This window comes from Rhinolophus hipposideros, assembly GCF_964194185.1.
Source record: "Rhinolophus hipposideros genome assembly, chromosome: 11".
NCBI classification, from domain to species: Eukaryota; Metazoa; Chordata; class Mammalia; order Chiroptera; family Rhinolophidae; genus Rhinolophus; species Rhinolophus hipposideros.
In genome coordinates, this window is record NC_138057.1 from 72,505,920 (window position 1) to 72,523,820 (window position 17,901).

General features: G+C 44.4%; 1 protein-coding gene across 11 annotated transcripts in view; it reads left to right on the forward strand.

The window, feature by feature from the left end:
* MRRF (mitochondrial ribosome recycling factor) overlaps positions 1–12,429 on the forward strand; it is a 54,662-nt gene extending 42,233 nt beyond the window's left edge. For 8 of the 11 annotated variants that reach the window (XM_081067006.1, XM_081067004.1, XM_081067000.1 and 5 more), the window contains one exon: positions 7,356–12,429. In XM_081067006.1, the coding sequence (XP_080923132.1) occupies positions 7,356–7,433 (78 nt within the window). In that variant the 3' untranslated portion in view covers positions 7,434–12,429. Of the gene's footprint in view, positions 1–1,869; positions 4,890–7,355 lie in introns of those variants that run through there. The other 3 variants (XM_081067002.1, XM_081067003.1, XM_081066999.1) reach the window with 3 other exon arrangements.
* Positions 12,430–17,901: the final 5,472 nt, after the last annotated feature.

Sequence of the window (17,901 nt, forward strand, 5' to 3'; positions counted from 1 at the left end):
TCTCTGTGCTGCTGCTCTCCTGTCTGTGGTTGGTTGTCTGGGTGCTGACAAGTGAGGACGTAGCAGTGTTCTCAGTGTGCCGGCTAATGGCACTTAAATCTTAAAGGAACTACTGGAGGAGGATAGTGAGGGACGAGGGGAATGGTAGAACGGTGCGTACGGAGGTATGGTAATGTCAGAGAACGTCATTCAGTTAGGTTAGGCTAATCATGAACCTAGGCTGAGACAAGGGAGTGGAGAGAGAAGCCAGAGTGGCCAGCCAGTTCCCAGAAGGTCCTGTATGCCAGGTGGAGGAGTTTCCATTTGGACACGGCCAGAGATTCCCACATTGGCTCTGCCTCTCATCAGTCATCTCTGGCCACAATGACGCTGCAGAAAAAAACTGCCTCAAAACTCAGGGATTTACAGTAGCAACCATTATTTCATTCTGATATCTGTGGGTTAGCTGGGATGTATCTGTTCTGTGTTGGGCTCAGTGGGCTTGGCTTCATATCGTTGATTGGGTTTAAGTCAGTTTTATATATCTCTCAATCTTCTGGAATCAACAAGCTTCCCAGGGCATCTTTTCATGGTAGCAATAGATACCCAGAGCATAACCCCAACCACTCAAGTACACAGTAAGCACCTGTTCCTGTCACATCTTGTTGACCAAGCAAATCAATGGGCCGAGCCAGTTTTTGCTGGGGCAGGGACGTATTTATGTCCATGGAGGTCTGGGGAAGGGAGTGAATATTTATTGAACAATAATTTATCAGCATTATAATCGCTTGAGGAGCTTATTAAAATACAAGTATCTGGGGCCCCACTCCCAGAGATTGAGTCAATGAGTCTGAAGTGGGGCCTAGGGGTCTACATTTTTATAGTACCTACCTTGAAAGATGTTCTTGAAGACAGTGGGGAGATCACATCTGTGTTTATGAAAAATGGCTATGTTAGCTGGGTAGAAAACAGACTGTAGGAGACAAGACTGGAGGGAGAGAGGCCAGAGAGACTATTGTAGAAATCCAGCCAGGAAATGAGGATGGCCTGAACCTGAGTAGTCCAAGTGTGATGAAGATAGGGAGATGAATTTACCGGTATTTAGGGATAGAATGTATAATGTTTAGTGGACTGTAAAGGGCTTGGCCAAAGCGACCTCGTCCACAATAAAAGCACTGTTTTAGGAAGATTGAACAGGAGCGTGAGCAGGATGGGGGAGTAAACAGATAAGAAGCTAGAGGCATGGATAACCATTAGGGGGACATCTGGAAGAGCCATAAATTGACTGACTCACTGCTCCCCTTCTGGACCAACAGGTAGAATGCTAGTTGTAGACCAGACCAAAAAATCACCCAGAGGAGAATTTTAGATGGATTCCTGGGCACTGTTCCTGCATTTTCTGATTCAGTACGTCTACCCAAGAATGTGTATTTTTTAAAAGTTCCATAGATAATTGTGCAAAACAGACATGGAAGGTAATGACCGAGAAGTCTTCCGGTGTGCCATTGGAATGGCACCAGAGTTAGGAAGAGGCTGTTCTGTATTGATGCCCTGTGACCTTGGGGAATTTACGTGACATACTCCTCAGGGTCTGTTTCTTTTGTAAAAAGCATTTGTAATTCCTACCTTGAAGGGTTGTCCTGGGGCTGCTAGAAGCACCATTAGAGTGTCTGACACCTAGACCCTCAAAGCTCCCTTCTTCTCGCTGTCTTTGCACTCCCCTCTCCCTGTATCAGCTTGAAAGGCCAGAGACTAGGCTGGCCTTTTCTGAGCCCTGATCAGGCCTCAGGAGAGTCTGGGCTCTGGCCCCAGCTGGGCCAGCTCCCTGTCCATCTCCCAGGGGGTTCCATCTCTATACTGACACTTGGCCTCTTCATTGCTTCCTCCAAGACCTGCCAGGCTCACCTCACTCAGCAAGCCTGGGCATCTGCCTCAGAGACCAGAGCCCATCCTTGAAAATGGAAGGATGATCAGATAACCAGCTCTCTAGATAAAACCCACTGGACAAAAACCTTGCTGGAAGCCTTCACTCATTCACACCTGGATTTTCATCTTCCTCTTCAGATTAGATTATTTTATTCAGTGCTTATTACGGTTATGATTATTTTTCAAAATGAAAATAACGTTATTCTTTTTTTTCTGATATTAAAGTAATCTATGTTTAGTGTAAATTTTTTAAAAATTAAGAAGTAAGTGAAATTTCGTCACCCAGAGATGACCGTTGTTAACATTCATGTTGTCTCTGTCAGTGTACTCATATATAGAGTAATTCAAGAAAAAAGGTCATACTGTATTTCAGAATTCATCCACTGCGACAGTCTTTATTAAAGGTATTATCACTTAAGTATTAGTTCTTACTATTGTTGATAATAACTTAATTTACTGTCATATGTTTCAGTAAGAAAACAAAAGTTTCAGTAAGAAAATATTCAGGAGACAGCCTTGTGCATACTTCGTTTTGTTCTTCTTTCCTGACAGAAGGCATGGTTCTGTAGTTTTGGTGTGTGTTTTTATTTAAACAAGGCAAGGGCTGACTGTTGCTTTATTAAGCAGTTTTTAAAAATTTATTTGTTTACTTTGTTCCTGATTATCAAAGTATCATGTGCTCATTGTAGAAAATGTAGAGTTCAGAAGATTGCTTTAAAAAATGGGGGGAAATTCACCATACTCCCACATTGCAGAAGCAACTGCTATTAACATTTTGGAATAGTTCTTATTTCCCCCTTTTTAAAAAACTGCGTGGCTTTTAACATGATTGAGAACATGTAGTGTACATACAATTTTGTATCCATCCAGCTTTTTATTTTCTGTTCAGCATGAAAACAATTAGCATTTTGGAAAAAAACCTCTTTGTAAACAGCCATTTCTAACGGTTACAAAATAGTCTCTCTTGTGATTATACCATAGTTCACTTTCATGAGCCCTCTCGTTGGACATTTAGTTTGTTTAAACTTTTTAGTTATTATAAATAAGGTTGTAGTGAATATTTTTATACAAACGTCTTTGTTGAGATGATTTCCCTAAGATACAGTCCCAAGTGTGGAATTATAACACAAAGAGAACGCATATTTTTAAGGTTCTTAGTACATACTGCCTAAATCACTCAGAGGGTCTTTAGAATATGTGTATTTTTTTTTTTAATTTGCCTTTTCTAATCCCTAACATTTGAACCTAAAATTTTTAATGTGAGCTTAAAATCTTGCTTATGTTAGAAGCATTGCTTTTACTTCCACACTCCACAGGAAAGATTAAGTGATTCTTTATATAAATCCATACAATTTTTCTAGAGAACAATATGGCAGAATATGCCAAAACCCATACATTTCTGATTCAGTGACTTAGGAATTTATCCAAAATACATTGTCAAGAATCTTATCTGTAGAAGTGTCTGTTGATGTATTATGTATAATAGTAGAAAACTACAAACTGTTTAAATTTCTGACAGTGGGAAAATAAGTTGTTTTACATCTGTGTACTAGAATCTTTATGTATATAGATAGTTATGACAATATTTTACAGACATAGTAAAAATTTTTTTGGAATTTATTTTTTTAAGGTAGATTACACAATAGTATTGTGATTTCATTTTTATAATGAAGAGCTTCATGTACATAAACAATTGGTAGCTTATTCACTTCAAAATGTTAATGGTGGTCATTTCAGGTAATGGGATTATGAACAATTTTTATTTTATTCTTTGTGAGCTTTTTCTTAATTTTTAAAAAAATGTCCAAGTCTTTTGAGGTCAGATTTTTAAAAACTGAATTATAAAAATGTTTCATCTTTGGTGTGTGAGAAGGAAATGCTTGTATTGTAGGTTCTATCCCTGCAATCACCTCTGACCCCTAACCCCTCCCCCCACAACTTCCCAACCCCCAGCCCAGGCCAGCTCTGCTGACGGACCGGGGTCTTCCCACCCGAGACACTGACATCTGTCAGCCTGCTGTTTCACCTTCGCTTGAGTTTGCTGTAAATGGGCCTGCTGAACATTAAAGCACTTGGCAGAAACCACCAGTAAATCTGGCCAAAATCCTTTCACTGCCGCCTTTTTCTGAAAAACTGCTCTGAAGTGAAGCTGGGTGCTCGTGGCGCTGAAGGAGGGAAAGACTGCTAGCAGACTGGGCAGGCAGGGCGCCCTGAGTGAGGAGCGAGCAGCACCCAGTGGCGTTGTGGGTGTTCTGAGTCAGGCCGCCGGGAGGCCTGCCACAGGGGTGTACCATGTGCTCTGCCATCCCCCTTTCCTCTCTCCGCCTTTTGTTTCCCTGAACTTGTAAGGAGCAAGTGTGATGCTGCTGATGATATGACATGTGAGGACGCCGCCGCCGCCGACGACGACGACAGCCTCTAGATAGTGTCGACGGTGGTGTTACAATCCTTACGAGGCAGCAAACTGTATCGGAAAGCGCTCTTGTTTGGAGGCAGACTGGCCTGGATTCAAATCCTCGCTATTTCATTTGTCACCTGTTAAGGCCAGCACATGGCCTCACCTTTCTGTGCCTCTGTTTCCTCGCTGTAAAGTGGTGGCAGTGGTGCCTGTCACACAGGGCTGCAGGAGAACCAAATGGCACAACATACCTAAAAGTGGCCAGCATGGGTGCTGGTCCTCAGTAATGTTTGCCTGTGTGTCCCTCCCACTTTGTTCCCCATCTTGTGACTTTGAATATGGAGTGACTGTTTTCATGAGCCTAACACAGCCTACCTGGGAGGAGGAAGGACTAGGCCAGGTGCTGTGGACTCCCCAGAGGGAGGAGTGGCACCAAACTGGCAATTAGGGTGGGTGAGTTCTTGGCTCAGGCGCACCACTGACTTTTTATGTGGTCTTGGGCCCCGGGTTACTGCTCTGTACCACCTGCCCCACCCACTACATACAGGTTATGTGACGTTATTGGATGCGAATAAAGTCACAGGACAAAACACCTTTGCATAGTATGAACTCTACTATGTAACTGTCAGGTGAAATAATTAAGATTCATAATATATTAAGGGGAGATGATAATAGTGTTTCGTATGTTTTCAGGATTATGTGAAATAATGCACTGTCAACTTTCTAGACCACTGTCTGGAACGTAGTAAGTGGGAGATGTTGTTGGTGTCCTTGCCATTGTTCATCATTATTTTAAGAAGTCTGATAAAGATTGAAAAGATGAACTTGCAGGCAGACTGTCCCCAAGGGCACTTTGTGCCTGTAATATGATAGAAAGTAAATATTTTCATTAATTCATTGATTTGAAAAGAAATCAGGAAGTGATGTAAAAATCAGAGTAACACAAGCAACATTTGCATAGCAAATAACCAATTTAAAACATACTTGCATATTCATGACTTTAATCCTCCCAACTACTTACTCTCTGAGGAAGGGACTAGCATCCCCATTAGATAGATGAAGAAACGGAGACTCGAAGTGGGGAAATGACTTGCACATTGTCACCACACCAAGAATTTCACCCAGAACCAACATTATCAAATTGTTGCCCTAGGTACCCTTCCTCGCCCGACTCCCTGTCTGTGTCCCCAAACACCACTCTTCCGGAGGAGGCTTGCCACCCTTGTTCCTGGCCGGCCCAGGCTGCCCGCCTCCTGGTGCTGGAGTGCTTCTGGCACCCGCCACTGTCCAAGTAAGGCAAGCTGCTCAGGTGGGGGCAAAAGAAGCTGATGGAGGGTGTGCTGCCTGTTGAGAGACGAGGGACCAAGCAGCCGTTCAGCACCCAGTCGCTCTTTCAGAATGCCCAGCAGCCCCTTTGCTTTTCCAGCTGAAAAAATGTATAGCTGTTGCTATGGTGAGAGCCTGACTGTCTCCGTGCCTGGGACCAATTGCTCCAAATCCTTTTTAGTTTCTACCCTTTCTAGTGCATTTATTTCGCAGTTTCTGGCCAGGGCCTGTGGTCTGCAAATAAAGATGTCAAATAGCCGCTGAGCCACTGAACACACAGATCCTGGGTATGACTGCCCCTTTCAAAGCTTCCTTCCGGAGGCTTCCGGCCTTAGGTTCTTCGTAGACCTGGGAGGGAAACTGCAACTCTTACTCAGTTCTTTTGTGTTTTTTATTCTCAGGGGGAGGATATGTTTATTGCAGAAAAATTGGGAAAATATAGAAAAGCACAGTAAACCTTAATATTCATTTAGTAAATATTTCCCGAGCACTTACTAAATACTAGGTCTTCTGGTAGATGTGACAGATATCGACACAAATAATATATTAGCTATCTTCCCATCACCAAAAGGTAATTACTATGAATATTTTGACAGGTTTCCCCCCAGTTTTAAAAAATATGCATTTTGAAAAAAAATCATATTTGAGGTCATTTCTGTTGCGTATATGTACACACGATTTTGTGTCCTGCTTTTTCTTTAATTCGGGGTTACATGAGCATGATTCCATAAATAGTATCTTGAAACATCATTTCTTTTTTTTCTGATTACAAAAGCAATCCATGCTTGTTATAAAACATTCAAACATTCAAACGTTTCAGAACTAGACACTGGAATGTACTCATTTATACCCTCTGCATAAGAAATGGATAGTCTTAACCAGTTTTAATGGCTCTATGTATTCAGCTACTTCCCTGTACTAGCACGTTAGATTTTCTGATTTTTCATTATTAAAAATAAAGCTTAGATAAATATCTTTGTATACAGAACTTAAATATTTTTCAGATTCCATTCATGTGGTAATTTCCCAGTTGAGAGATTTAGGGGTTAAAAATGGTATGAACATTTGCATCAATTTGAATCCCTATTGATGATATATGACCTTATCCATTTCACCATAGCTTCCTGGCATTGAATATTGTAATTAAAAACCACAACATCAAATTTTGTTAACTATGATGACTGAATTATATCTTGTTTTAATTTCCATTTCTTCAGTGTCTGTTGAATTTTCCATGTTTGTTAACCAGATGTACTTCATCTTTCTTCAAGACCTTTTTTTTCTGCTTAGCTATTGGGTTCTTAATATTCTTATAAATTAATCTGAGGGCTTTATGTAGCAGAGTGTAGGAAATTCTACAGGCTCATTAAACGACAAATAAGCCTGGCTTCTCTGTATTCTATAATAATAAGAATTTGGGGCTGTGGAATCAGATTACCCAGATTAAATTACGTTATTCCTGCTTTCTAGTTGTGTACCTTGAACAAGTGATCTGTCTGCCTCAGTTTCCTCATCTTTGAAATGGGGATGATAAGAGTGTCTAGCTGTTAGAAATCAGTAAGAGTTTGTATATAAAGTTCTTAGTACCGTGCCTGGCTGGAACTCAATGACTGTGAGCTTTATCACCATAGTATTTCCCAGATAACCTTTTCGTAGTCCTGGAATATTTCTCCCCGACCCTTTTCCAGCCCCGGTTATCAGGCTGTCACATTTTATGTTTCTGCAGATCAGCCAAATGGCCGACGACACGGTTGCAGAGCTGGACAGGCATCTGGCGGTGAAGACCAAAGAACTCCTTGGATGAAAGTCCACCAGGCCCAGCAATTCTTCAGAGCCCAGTTTCTGGTGGATCCCCCCGAGGGCGAAATGGCATCTGTCACGCGTGCACACAGAAGGCTGTCACCCTGTACTTGTCCGTCCTTGCGAGGCCCAGCCTTCCAGTGGGACACCCAGAGCTGTTCAGCCTCTCCCTCCTGTGCCCTGTCCACTCCATCTGCTCTGGGCCTTCTGGCATGAGTGGCTCTCGGAGAATATCTGTTGCTGACAGAGGGCCTTTACTTGGGCATTTGCCCTGAAATATTGCCAAATGACTGGGACCACTGGCAGGCTTAGCACCAACTGCGCCTCATGGCGGGAGCCTCCTTTTGAAACAATTAGTCGTGCCCTGTCCTCAACTCTAAATTTTGCTTAGGCTGATGTGGGCCTTCACCTGTGACTGGATAACTTTGCTAGAGGCCCATTTTCACAAAACAATAAAATTGAAAGGATTGGAAAGAATGATAACCACAAAGGAAACAGAGTCAGTCTGGATGAATGCTCTCTGAGGACCTGTGTGTAAAGCAGCCAGAACCATACTTTTGCCTCTGGGTCATCTTTACACATGCTGTTTTCTCTGCCTCTACGTTCCTCCACTCCTCACCTGGCCAGTCCTTTTCGTCCTTCACATCTCATCTGGGAAAGCACTTCCTCTGGGAAGTCTCCTCCCGACCCCCCAGGACCCTTATTATTGGCTCTCATAGCACCATCTGCTGTTTTTATCGGAACCTTAATTGTTCTTTTTGATAATTAGTCTGCATATCTTTAGTAGCCTCAGAATTTGGCATAATGCCTGGGACACAGTAGGCACTCAAATGTATTGTGAACGAACTGTACGTAGTAGCTACTCAGCAAATGCTGGCTGCTTTTCCTTTCTTTCCATCTGAACATTTTCCACACTTACTCCATCCTGAACGTTTGCTTGGTTGTGAGATACCTTTCCCTAGGGTCTGCCTGTTACTGACAGATAAGAGGTTTGCTGTGGCTCATTTTGGGGTACTGGGTTAAGTTAGTCCTCCCCCCCACAATAATTTTTCTTCTATTCGTTCGTTCGTTTGTTCGTTCGTTCATTCATTCATTCATTCATTCCTTCCTTCATTCATTCATTCATTCATAATATAGCCATCATGAGCTAGATACGGCTTTAGTAAACTTGCAAGATGTGTGTTATCTCCATTTTACAACTGGGAAATCTGAGACTTGATAATATTAGATAATTTGCCCAAAGTAATAAAGCCAGTACAGGGTTTCATTATTCACTGTCATTCACATTTTACAGAGAGGGAGGAGCTCAGATGTGAAGTCTGTGGCCCAAGGTTACACAGCTGGCACATGGTAGAGCTGGGATTCAGAGGGGCCTGACCTAAAGCATGTGCTCTGCCCACCGCATCCTGCTGCCTTCGTAAACATGAGTGAGCACCACTTGGAGAGGGGTCTCACGAACCGTGCTCCATGCTGGGAACACAAATGGGTAATACCCCTGGCTTTGAGTGAGGGGTGTGTGGGGCACTGGACTGAGCCGCTATTTATGTCTTGGGTGGAAGGTAGGAAGTTCGCTCCAGTTCTGCCGAATGTCTGCCTGTATGACGGCACCCACCTCGGCAGCAGCAGGGCCTTGCCGTGTTCCTCGAAGCAGCACCCAGCTTCTCTTTGCTGTTCAACTCCTCTCGGCTGTCCCGTGCTAGAGGTGATGGGGTGCACTTCTCCCCCTGCTTGTCCTGGTGGGACATGCTGACGACAGCCAGGGAGACTCAAGGTCAGAATTGGCCGAAGGTAGAAGAAGCTAACCATCTCCACCCTGCTTGCCTGTTCTCAGTCAGAGCCCACTCACCAGCCCTGAGGAGCTGTCGCACGACTGGAAGTCAACTGAAGGAAGAACAGGGATAGAAAGAGCAATCAAGGAAACTTTTTTGGGGTAAGCCACATGGCGAGGGCTTTGCAACAGTTTTTCATGAGTGGCCGAAATTCCCCACTCACTGCAAATGTGCTTCTCAAAGATGCAGGATTTTTTAATAAACAGAGGAAATGATAAATTATGTTGTAACTCCACTCCAAAGGCATTTGGTTCTTAACAGCCAAATCCTCTGTAGTCTTTAAATAAACAAAAACTTATTTGGTGAACAGACGGGGGGGAAATTGAAAGATTTTCTGTACTTGGGTTCCACATGTCAACAATTTCTCTCCTGTGTGTATGTTGGCCAAAGCCGTATATCATGATAAATGAATAAAGGAAAACCTCGGGCCCAGGGCAGTCAGACAGCTCAGCAAATGGCTTTCAGCTGATTGCTCTATTTCAGTTGACATTTATCAAAGAGTTTCTCTGTTACTCTGTGTGTCAGGGCTTAGGTGGTGGCAGGGACGAGAATAAGACTACCTGTTTGGATGTGCTGAGTAATGAGTAATGCTGGAACAATCCAATCTCCCTCTCTCCCTCCTTCAGTGTCTCTCTTTCAAAAAGGAAAGCTGGGTATGGAAATTCTCACACTTGCCAGAAGAATTAACCACCTCCTCTGTTCAATTCAACAGCTTTCAAAGTCCCATGAAAAATACAGGCCAAAGAGAATTCAATAACTTTTTTTCCTGTTTGTTATTTTCTTCTTTCTTCCAAGTGTGCACATGTGTATGTGTGTGTGTGTGTGTGTGTGTGTGTGTGTGTTGGAAATTACAAAAGAAACTGGAATGTCAAAAATTCGAAGAAACTCCTCAAAAGTCCATCCCCAATCTTACTCCCTTTAACAATTAGAGGTGTGTCCTTCCAGACTTTTCTTTATAGATATATCATTTTTAAAAAGTGAGGAGGGAAGCTATTCTGTTCCTATTCTGAAGCTTGCTTTCTTTTTTTTGGCCAACACATATATGGCCATATATCCATGCGTGAATGTACAGGCACAATTCATCCTTTTTCATTGCGGTGCAATATTCCACAATATGGATGTGTACCATGACTTATTTCACTGTTACCCCTACAATATTTTTAAAAAATTAATTCAAATGCATTAAGGATGTTTGTAGTTGAAGATTTTTTTTTTTTTTAATGGGAGAAAGAACCCTATTCTATGTTTATCTGTTTGGTAATTTTTTTCTTCAACCTCAGACTAAAATTTACCAAATGCCTAGTGTGGACCAGGTACCATGCTGGACACATGTATTACTACATTCAAACTTCTGAACAATCCTAATTGGTGTTTGTATTAGTCCTCTCTGTGTTTACATATGAGAAAACTGAGGTTCAGAAAGGGTATTTAACAACCCAAGGGCACACAGGTTATAAGTGCCAGAGTGAAGTCTGAAACTTCTGTCTGACCTTGAAGTGGGTCCTTAATCACTGGGCTTTGGTTCCGAAGTCTTCATTGAGTATTTCATTCGAAATGCACCTGGCATTGTCCTGGGCCTGACGGTGAGCTAAGAGAAGCAGAAAGCTGGCTTTCATAAAACAATTAGAAAGCTACTTCCAGTAAAGGACGGCATGTAAAACAGCACACCTGGCAGATAGTAAACACTAAAGACATGGTAGCTCTCATGGAGACAGGAAAGATTCTGTATTTGTACCTCACCTGTTTGGCAGACTCTTCTAGAACGTGTCAGATAACCAGGGAGTGAGCAGAAAGACCACCCGGCAGTGAGTAACAATGACAATGGCAATAATAGTATTGACAACATTGGAACGGATACTGGCTTGGCGCTTTTTAGCTTTCAGAGTGTTTCTACATCCTTTATCCCACTGAAACCACTGAGCGAAGCTTTGCAGTTTCTTTTGGCCTCAGAACAATCAGTTTTCATGATGTGCCTGACAAGGTATATTCTCTCTTTGGGGAGGTACAAATTTTGATATGTACATAGGACATGTAGTTTATAGATTGTGATGTTTAGGTTTTCTGCATTGCTTATTTTTGACCCTTCGATGCATTTTGGACTGAAAGTGGTGTGTTTTAGTCTCCTGTTATTAGCGTTTCCATTTCTTCTCGCATTTCCTGTCATTTCTGCTCTATGGAAATGCTGGTGTGTTTGATGTACAGATACCATGACTCTCATATCTTTGTCTCATTCAGTGCTTGGAGTCTGAATTCTGTTTTCTCCTATATGAAGATTACAGGTCTATCTTTCTTTTTGTTTTCATTTGCTTGGTGTATCTTTCCTGTTTCTTTAATTTTAGCCTTTTCAAATCACTGTGTTTTAGGTATGTTTCTTTTTTAGAGTTGGGTTTTGTTTCATGAACCATTGTGAAAATCCTTTTTAAAATTATCTTTATTTTTAATTGTTGTAAAATGTACCATCTTAACCATTTTTAAGTGTACAGTTCAGTTGCGTTAAGTACATTCACATTGTTGTGTGACCATCTCCAGAACTCCTCACCCTGAGAACTGAAACGACACCCATTCAACAGCTTCCTACCAGCCCCTGGCAACCACCATTCTACTTTCTGTTTCTATGATTTTGACCATTTAGGTACCTCATATACGAGTGGAACCATAGAGGATTTTTCCTTTTGTGACTGGATTATTTCACTAGCAGAATGTCCTCAAGGTTCATTCATGTTTTAACGTGTGTCAGAATTTCCTTCCTTTTTAATGTCAAAAGATGTTCTTTTACAAGTATATATGAAACCCCTTTTAATAGGTGACTTCAACTTATTCATATTTGTTAATACAGGCAGACCTCAGAGATAATGCGGGTTCAGTTCCAGAGCCCCTCAATAAAGCGAATCATAATCCTTTTGCTGGTGGAGGGTTCTGCCTTCGATTTGTAAAAAACACAACTTCCGTGAGGCACCGTGGAGCGAAGTGCAATAAGACAATGTATCACTGTGCTGACATACTTAGAGCCTGTTTACTGTGACATGCAGCGTCCACACTAGGTGATTGGGGGTCTAAACCTTTAGCAGATGAGGGGCTGGAGATTAGATTGAGGAGAAAGGCTTGCTTCTGTAGAGAGGGACTTCACTGTTTGCTGAAGGAATAAATAAGTGATGGTCCCTGTTTCTTGTATTCCTTTCTTCTGCTCTCTATTTGAATCCCTCCTGTTAGGTTAGAGCAACCTGACACGTAGCCTTTGTCTCCACTCTTCTGCTTAAAAACCTTCCGTGGCTTCCCATTGCCTGCTGAATTTGTACCAGCCCATCACCCCAGGATCCAGTAACTTCTGCAATCTGGTCTCTACTTGTGATACATGTCTCACAATTGCCCCAGTGCAACCAGTGCTTAAGCTATTAGGTTGGTGCACAAGTAACTGCGGGTTTTGTAATTATTTGTTAACCTTTCAAACCGCAATTACTTGTGCACCAACCTGATACATAGAATTACTATCTTTTCTGGTTTCGTGCTGCTTTCTTTCTTCCACCTCCATGTCTTGTCTTAGGCTATTTTCTTTTCCTGGTCTGTGCACCCTTAAACCCCTGCCACCTCCAATAGGCAAACTTTCTATCTAGCCTTCAAAGCCCTTGGCCCCGTGTCCTTTGTACTAGTACAGGCGTTTCTTTATCTAGACCTGTATATGCCCACTGAGCATCTCCAGTTGGATGTGCCTCACACACCCCAAACTCAGCCAGCCCCCCCTGGAATCCGTGTTCCCAGCCAGGTGCCGAGCCAGGACGCTGGGAGCCACCTGTGCTCCCTCACCCCCTCCCCCTTCATCCAGTAAGTTCCCAAGCCCCTCCAGTCTTACCTGCAAAGTGCTCTCTCCTTTCTGGGCACAGCCTGGAGTGATGTGTACCGGGAACAGGTGTGGCAGAGGGTCCCACTGGCCTCGCTGGGAACGCTGGCCCTGCCTCCGAGGCAGACCACCATAGCAGTGGGTTAGCCTTGTGTGAGTCCCTGCAAGAAGTTCGCTGCCCTTGGCATCTTTGCATTGCCTGACTAACCGTGCTTGGGGCCTAGCAGGTGCTAAAAAAATGTTTGTCCATTTGTAACGGGCCTGCAGAGCCTAGTATACAAATGAAGTCAATTTACGTCAATAACCCAAAGTCTCTTTCATTTGCTCGCTCAGACCTCCAATCTCACCTGCCAAGTGAGCCTCAGGAGTTTCTAAGCATCTCCTAAAGGCTGCCGCCCCTGCCGCCCACAATCATGGCGCCCACCACAGGCTCACCTTGGCGGCGTCGGCGTCTGCGGCCCTGAATGCCCCTGGGGAGCTGTGCCTGTGTTCCTCCTGGGAGTCAGTGTGAGCAACAAGAGTGCTGGTTCCTGGGCTTCGGCGGCCTGAGCACGCTGGCTGCGTCCCTGAAGAGACAGGGAAAGGGTTTCTTCCCTGATCCCGTGCTACTCTGGGGCCGCTGAACGCACAGCAGCCTCACCTGGACCGAGCCTCTGCCCTCTCCCCCCACAGCGGCTCCTCCACAGGCTGAGTTCTGCCCCGATGTGGGGCTCTGCTGGCCCAGGGGGCAGGGTACCCGAGTCTCCTCTCTCAGGCTCCAGCCTCAGCCCAAATTGCCCCCTCTTCGCGGATAATAATAGTGGCTAACATGTCCGGGGCCTTTGCTATGGAGAGGCAACTCTAGAAGCTAGCTATTATTTTGCTCATTTTACAAATGAGGAAGCTGAAGCCCGGAGAGTTAAATTACTTGTTCAAAGACAAGACCCGAGGAAGCTTGGATCTCAGGGAGTCTGATGTTGGACCCCCAGCTCAGCAGCCTCAGTAGGTTGTTTTTATCTCAGAGACCAGAGGGGCTGGAAACGGCCTGGTGAGGTGCTGAAGTGGCCATGAGAACTCATGGGTCCTGTCCACGTTTTGCCCTTTCTATCCACAATAAAGGTCACCCCATTTTCCCATGGTTTCCAAGGAAGACCTTGGACAAGATCAGTGGTTTCCAGCTGAGCCAGAAAAACTGGGCTGGTCCCTGACAACATTTTCACGCATTTAGGGCAAAATAAGTACAATAAAGGTGATTGCCACGCGGGGCGGCCTGCGGGGTCTCAGCTCCCGCTCCCCACATAAGAATGCAGGACATGGTGAGGCCAAAAAGGAACACCCACGGAGCCATAAGTAGGGGAGTCATATCACTATATTCTCGCCGTCCGCATCCGCCTCTCTGCAATCTGCTCTTGCTAGCCCCCATCCTTTTTCTGCTAGCGTAGCCACGGCAGTTATATTAGTGGCCAATGGCTTACGGGTTACAGCTGACGACCAACTAGCCACAGCTGCTGGCCATCTGATCACAGTTGATGGCCATTTACTACCCGAGCCAGCACCTTTCTATGTGAGGCCCAGAGCCTGGAAACTGCTTTCTGGGGCTCTGTCCCCACAGTGATGTAGCTAATGTTTTCATACATTTCAATGTATAGAACTTAAAGGACTATTCTATATTCCTGGATCTTGTTTTCTCTACTTCTGTTTTTGGTGTTCAAATATTCTTTCTCTTATGATAAGAAGTTAGTGATTCTTTAAAAAAAAAATCCTCATTTAGAGAAATAAAAACCTGGTCACCTTCTGTTGGTTCCCCTCCATATTTTTTTTTTTTTTTAATTTTACTGATGCATGAATCCCAAAGTCTGGGAGCTATGGAACCTCACGCCTACTCCTAGAGCTGAGGTCCCCCAGGCTGTCATCTCAGGGAAGCTGGAACTGTAACCAGGGAGAGAAGCAACAGAGGGAGGCGGTTTGACCTGTGTGGGTGTCAGGGGCCCAGTGGGTGAGCAACCGGTGGGGGTAAGGCAGGGTCCGAAACAGGACAATAGCCAATCAGGAGGGTTCAGAGACCCACAGGGAGGAGGGAGAGGTTAAGTCAGAAGAGAGAGGCAGGGATAGAGACAAACGGGGAGAGACAGAGATACACACGACCAGAGGGAGGGGGAGAGAGGCGGAATCACAGGGAGACAAAGACAGAAACACACCCCCACAGGCACATGTACAAACACAGAGACCAGCTGGTAGAGACAGAGATAGAGACGAACAGTCACAGACACAGAAACAGGTGGTGACAGTGAGATAGTTAACAGCCCGAAAGAAACACCTAGAAATAGAGACACTGAGATAGACACAGTGACACAGACGGAGATAGAGAAATACACACAAAGAGAAAGACAGAAATCCAGGGAGAGAGACTCACAGTGTTAAAAAAAAAAAAAAAGAAGAAGAAGAAGAAAAGAAAAAGAAAACTGGAAAGAGACACACATGTAGATGGAGACTGAGTGAGGCAGTCTGAGTGGGGTGGGGTGGGGTGGGGGGAGAGTGAGTGACCTGGTGGCTGTGTGGCCCCTGGGGCACAGGGTGTGGGTGGAGGAAAAGGCCACACTGGAGGGGCCGGGGCTGCAGGGACCAGATAAGGACGCCTGCCAAAGGAAAGCAGGGGAAGGAAAGACGTTTGCAAATCCCAAGGGGGGGAAAGCTAGGGAGGCTGCCCCAGGCCCAAAGAACAATGGGTACTTGACTTCAGTGGGTCATTAATGAGACAATTAATGGAAAGAGTAACAGAGGCCTCCCCAGAGACGCCTTGGAGAGGGGATAAGTGGAATTATTGTGGAGGGTGTGCGGGTGGTTCTAAGGGGGGTGGTGCTGTTCCCCACAGTCCCAGATGTCCAGCATGCCAACTGCAGATTCCTGGCCTGGGGCATGGGGCCTCCCCCAGCTCCCCCGCACATGCCCTGTACTCCCTCCACCCTGGATCCTTGCCAGCCCCCAGATGTGCCCTGGCTTTCCTATCCCCTCCCTTTACTGCCGCCTTCCCTCTACCTGGAATGTCATCCCTTGATTATCTCCATCCAAGGAAACCCTACCCATTCCAGGAGTAAATAAATGTGGTGCATCCATTCGAGTAAACGCGTTTTAACAAGAATAGAGCCCCCCGAAACATAACAGGCCATGGAAAAAGCAAGTGGAGTCTTACAGACAGTGTGGTACCACTTACATAAATTAGAATGACATAAACAAAAAGCGATTCTTTTAAAAAGTTATTCCTGACTCTATTTTGCATTATAAGATCATTTAAAAAGTGTGTGGGGTGGAGGAAGTTGTGAAGCAATACTTACCAAATTCGTACTGGTGACTGCCACTGGGGAGAGGGAGGAAGACATAAAGTGTACCCTAAAGTCATTTCATATACCTATGTATACATATATATAAAAATTTGACAAAATTGTTTATTTGGGGCTGTGAAAATAGGAATGATAGCAATGGTTGTTACCTTGTTTACTGTTTTATTTTTTCCTTCTGTTTTAAAATTTGTCCCAGAGAGAGAAAGAGAGACAGAGAGACAGAGAGACAGAGAGAGAGATCCTAGCTAACCTCCAGACCCAACTCAAATGCCACCTCCTGCAGGAAGCCTTCTAGGAACACACCCACTAATCAGATGTGGTTCTTCTTTTTCCTGGTATCAAATTCTCAGGGCTCAAAGCACTCTCCCCCTTGTATTTCCCTTTGTGATGTTCATGGACTGTCTTCCCTGCTAGATGGAACTTTTTTGAGGACAGGGACTTCCTGCACAAGGCTGGCACAGAGGTGGCGCCCAGGGATGACTGAATTTACCTCTCCCATCCCACCATGGTAGGAGGCAAACTACAAAGGCTCCGATCACATCTCAGATCCAACACACACATCGTTTTGGGGGGAGGGGAGTGAGCTCCTGAAATTCAAAGTATGGCTTCGGAATGGGGGGATCTAGAAAAGGGGGACAGCTGCTATTCACAAATGTTCAGGGAGGAAGGAGGAAGTCTTGTTGCTGTGACCAGGAAATCATCCCATTGCTTCTTAGCTGGTTGTTTCTGAAGCTAGTCCCAGCAAAATTCCCCTCACCCATTCTAGTAGGGCACAGAGGCATTTAGCTCTTTCCCTCCAAATCTGCCTATTAAGAACCCTTGACTTCACTAGCCTCCAGTGAACCCCAGTTGCTGGTAAAATGGCGCCATTGTAGAGGTGGAAAGAAGGGGGACATGGTCCCAGCCTACACATCCAGGCAGTGTTGGTCCCTCCATAACCACAGCCTGTGCTCCATGCTCTGCCCTGAGCTACCTTATCTGATTTACTCCTCCCCACAGATAGCCCTTTGGTGCCTAATATTTGGTTAAGCCCATGGATTTATAACATTATATAAGTTTCAGGTGTACAACATTATAATTTGACATCTGTGCACACTACAAAGTGATCACCATCAAAAGTCTACTTTCCATCCGTCACCATGTAATTGACCTCTTTTATTCATTGGGCCTCCCTCCACCTGCGCCTTTCCCTCTGGTAATCACCAATCTATTGTCTGCATCCATGAGTTTGTTTTCTTTTGTTTGTTTTATATGTACAGTGGTACCTCCGTTTTCGAACGTCTCCATAGACTAACATTTCGGTTTACGAATGCTGTAAACCCGGAAGTAAATGCTTCAGTTTTCGAACACGCCTCGGAATTCGAACATGTCTCATGGCTTCCGCTGAGTGCAAGATCCTGAGACCTAGCTGTGGGCTGTTTTCGAATGTTTCAAAACTCAAATGGTCTTCCAGAACGGATTACATTCGAAAATTGGGATACCACTGTTCAT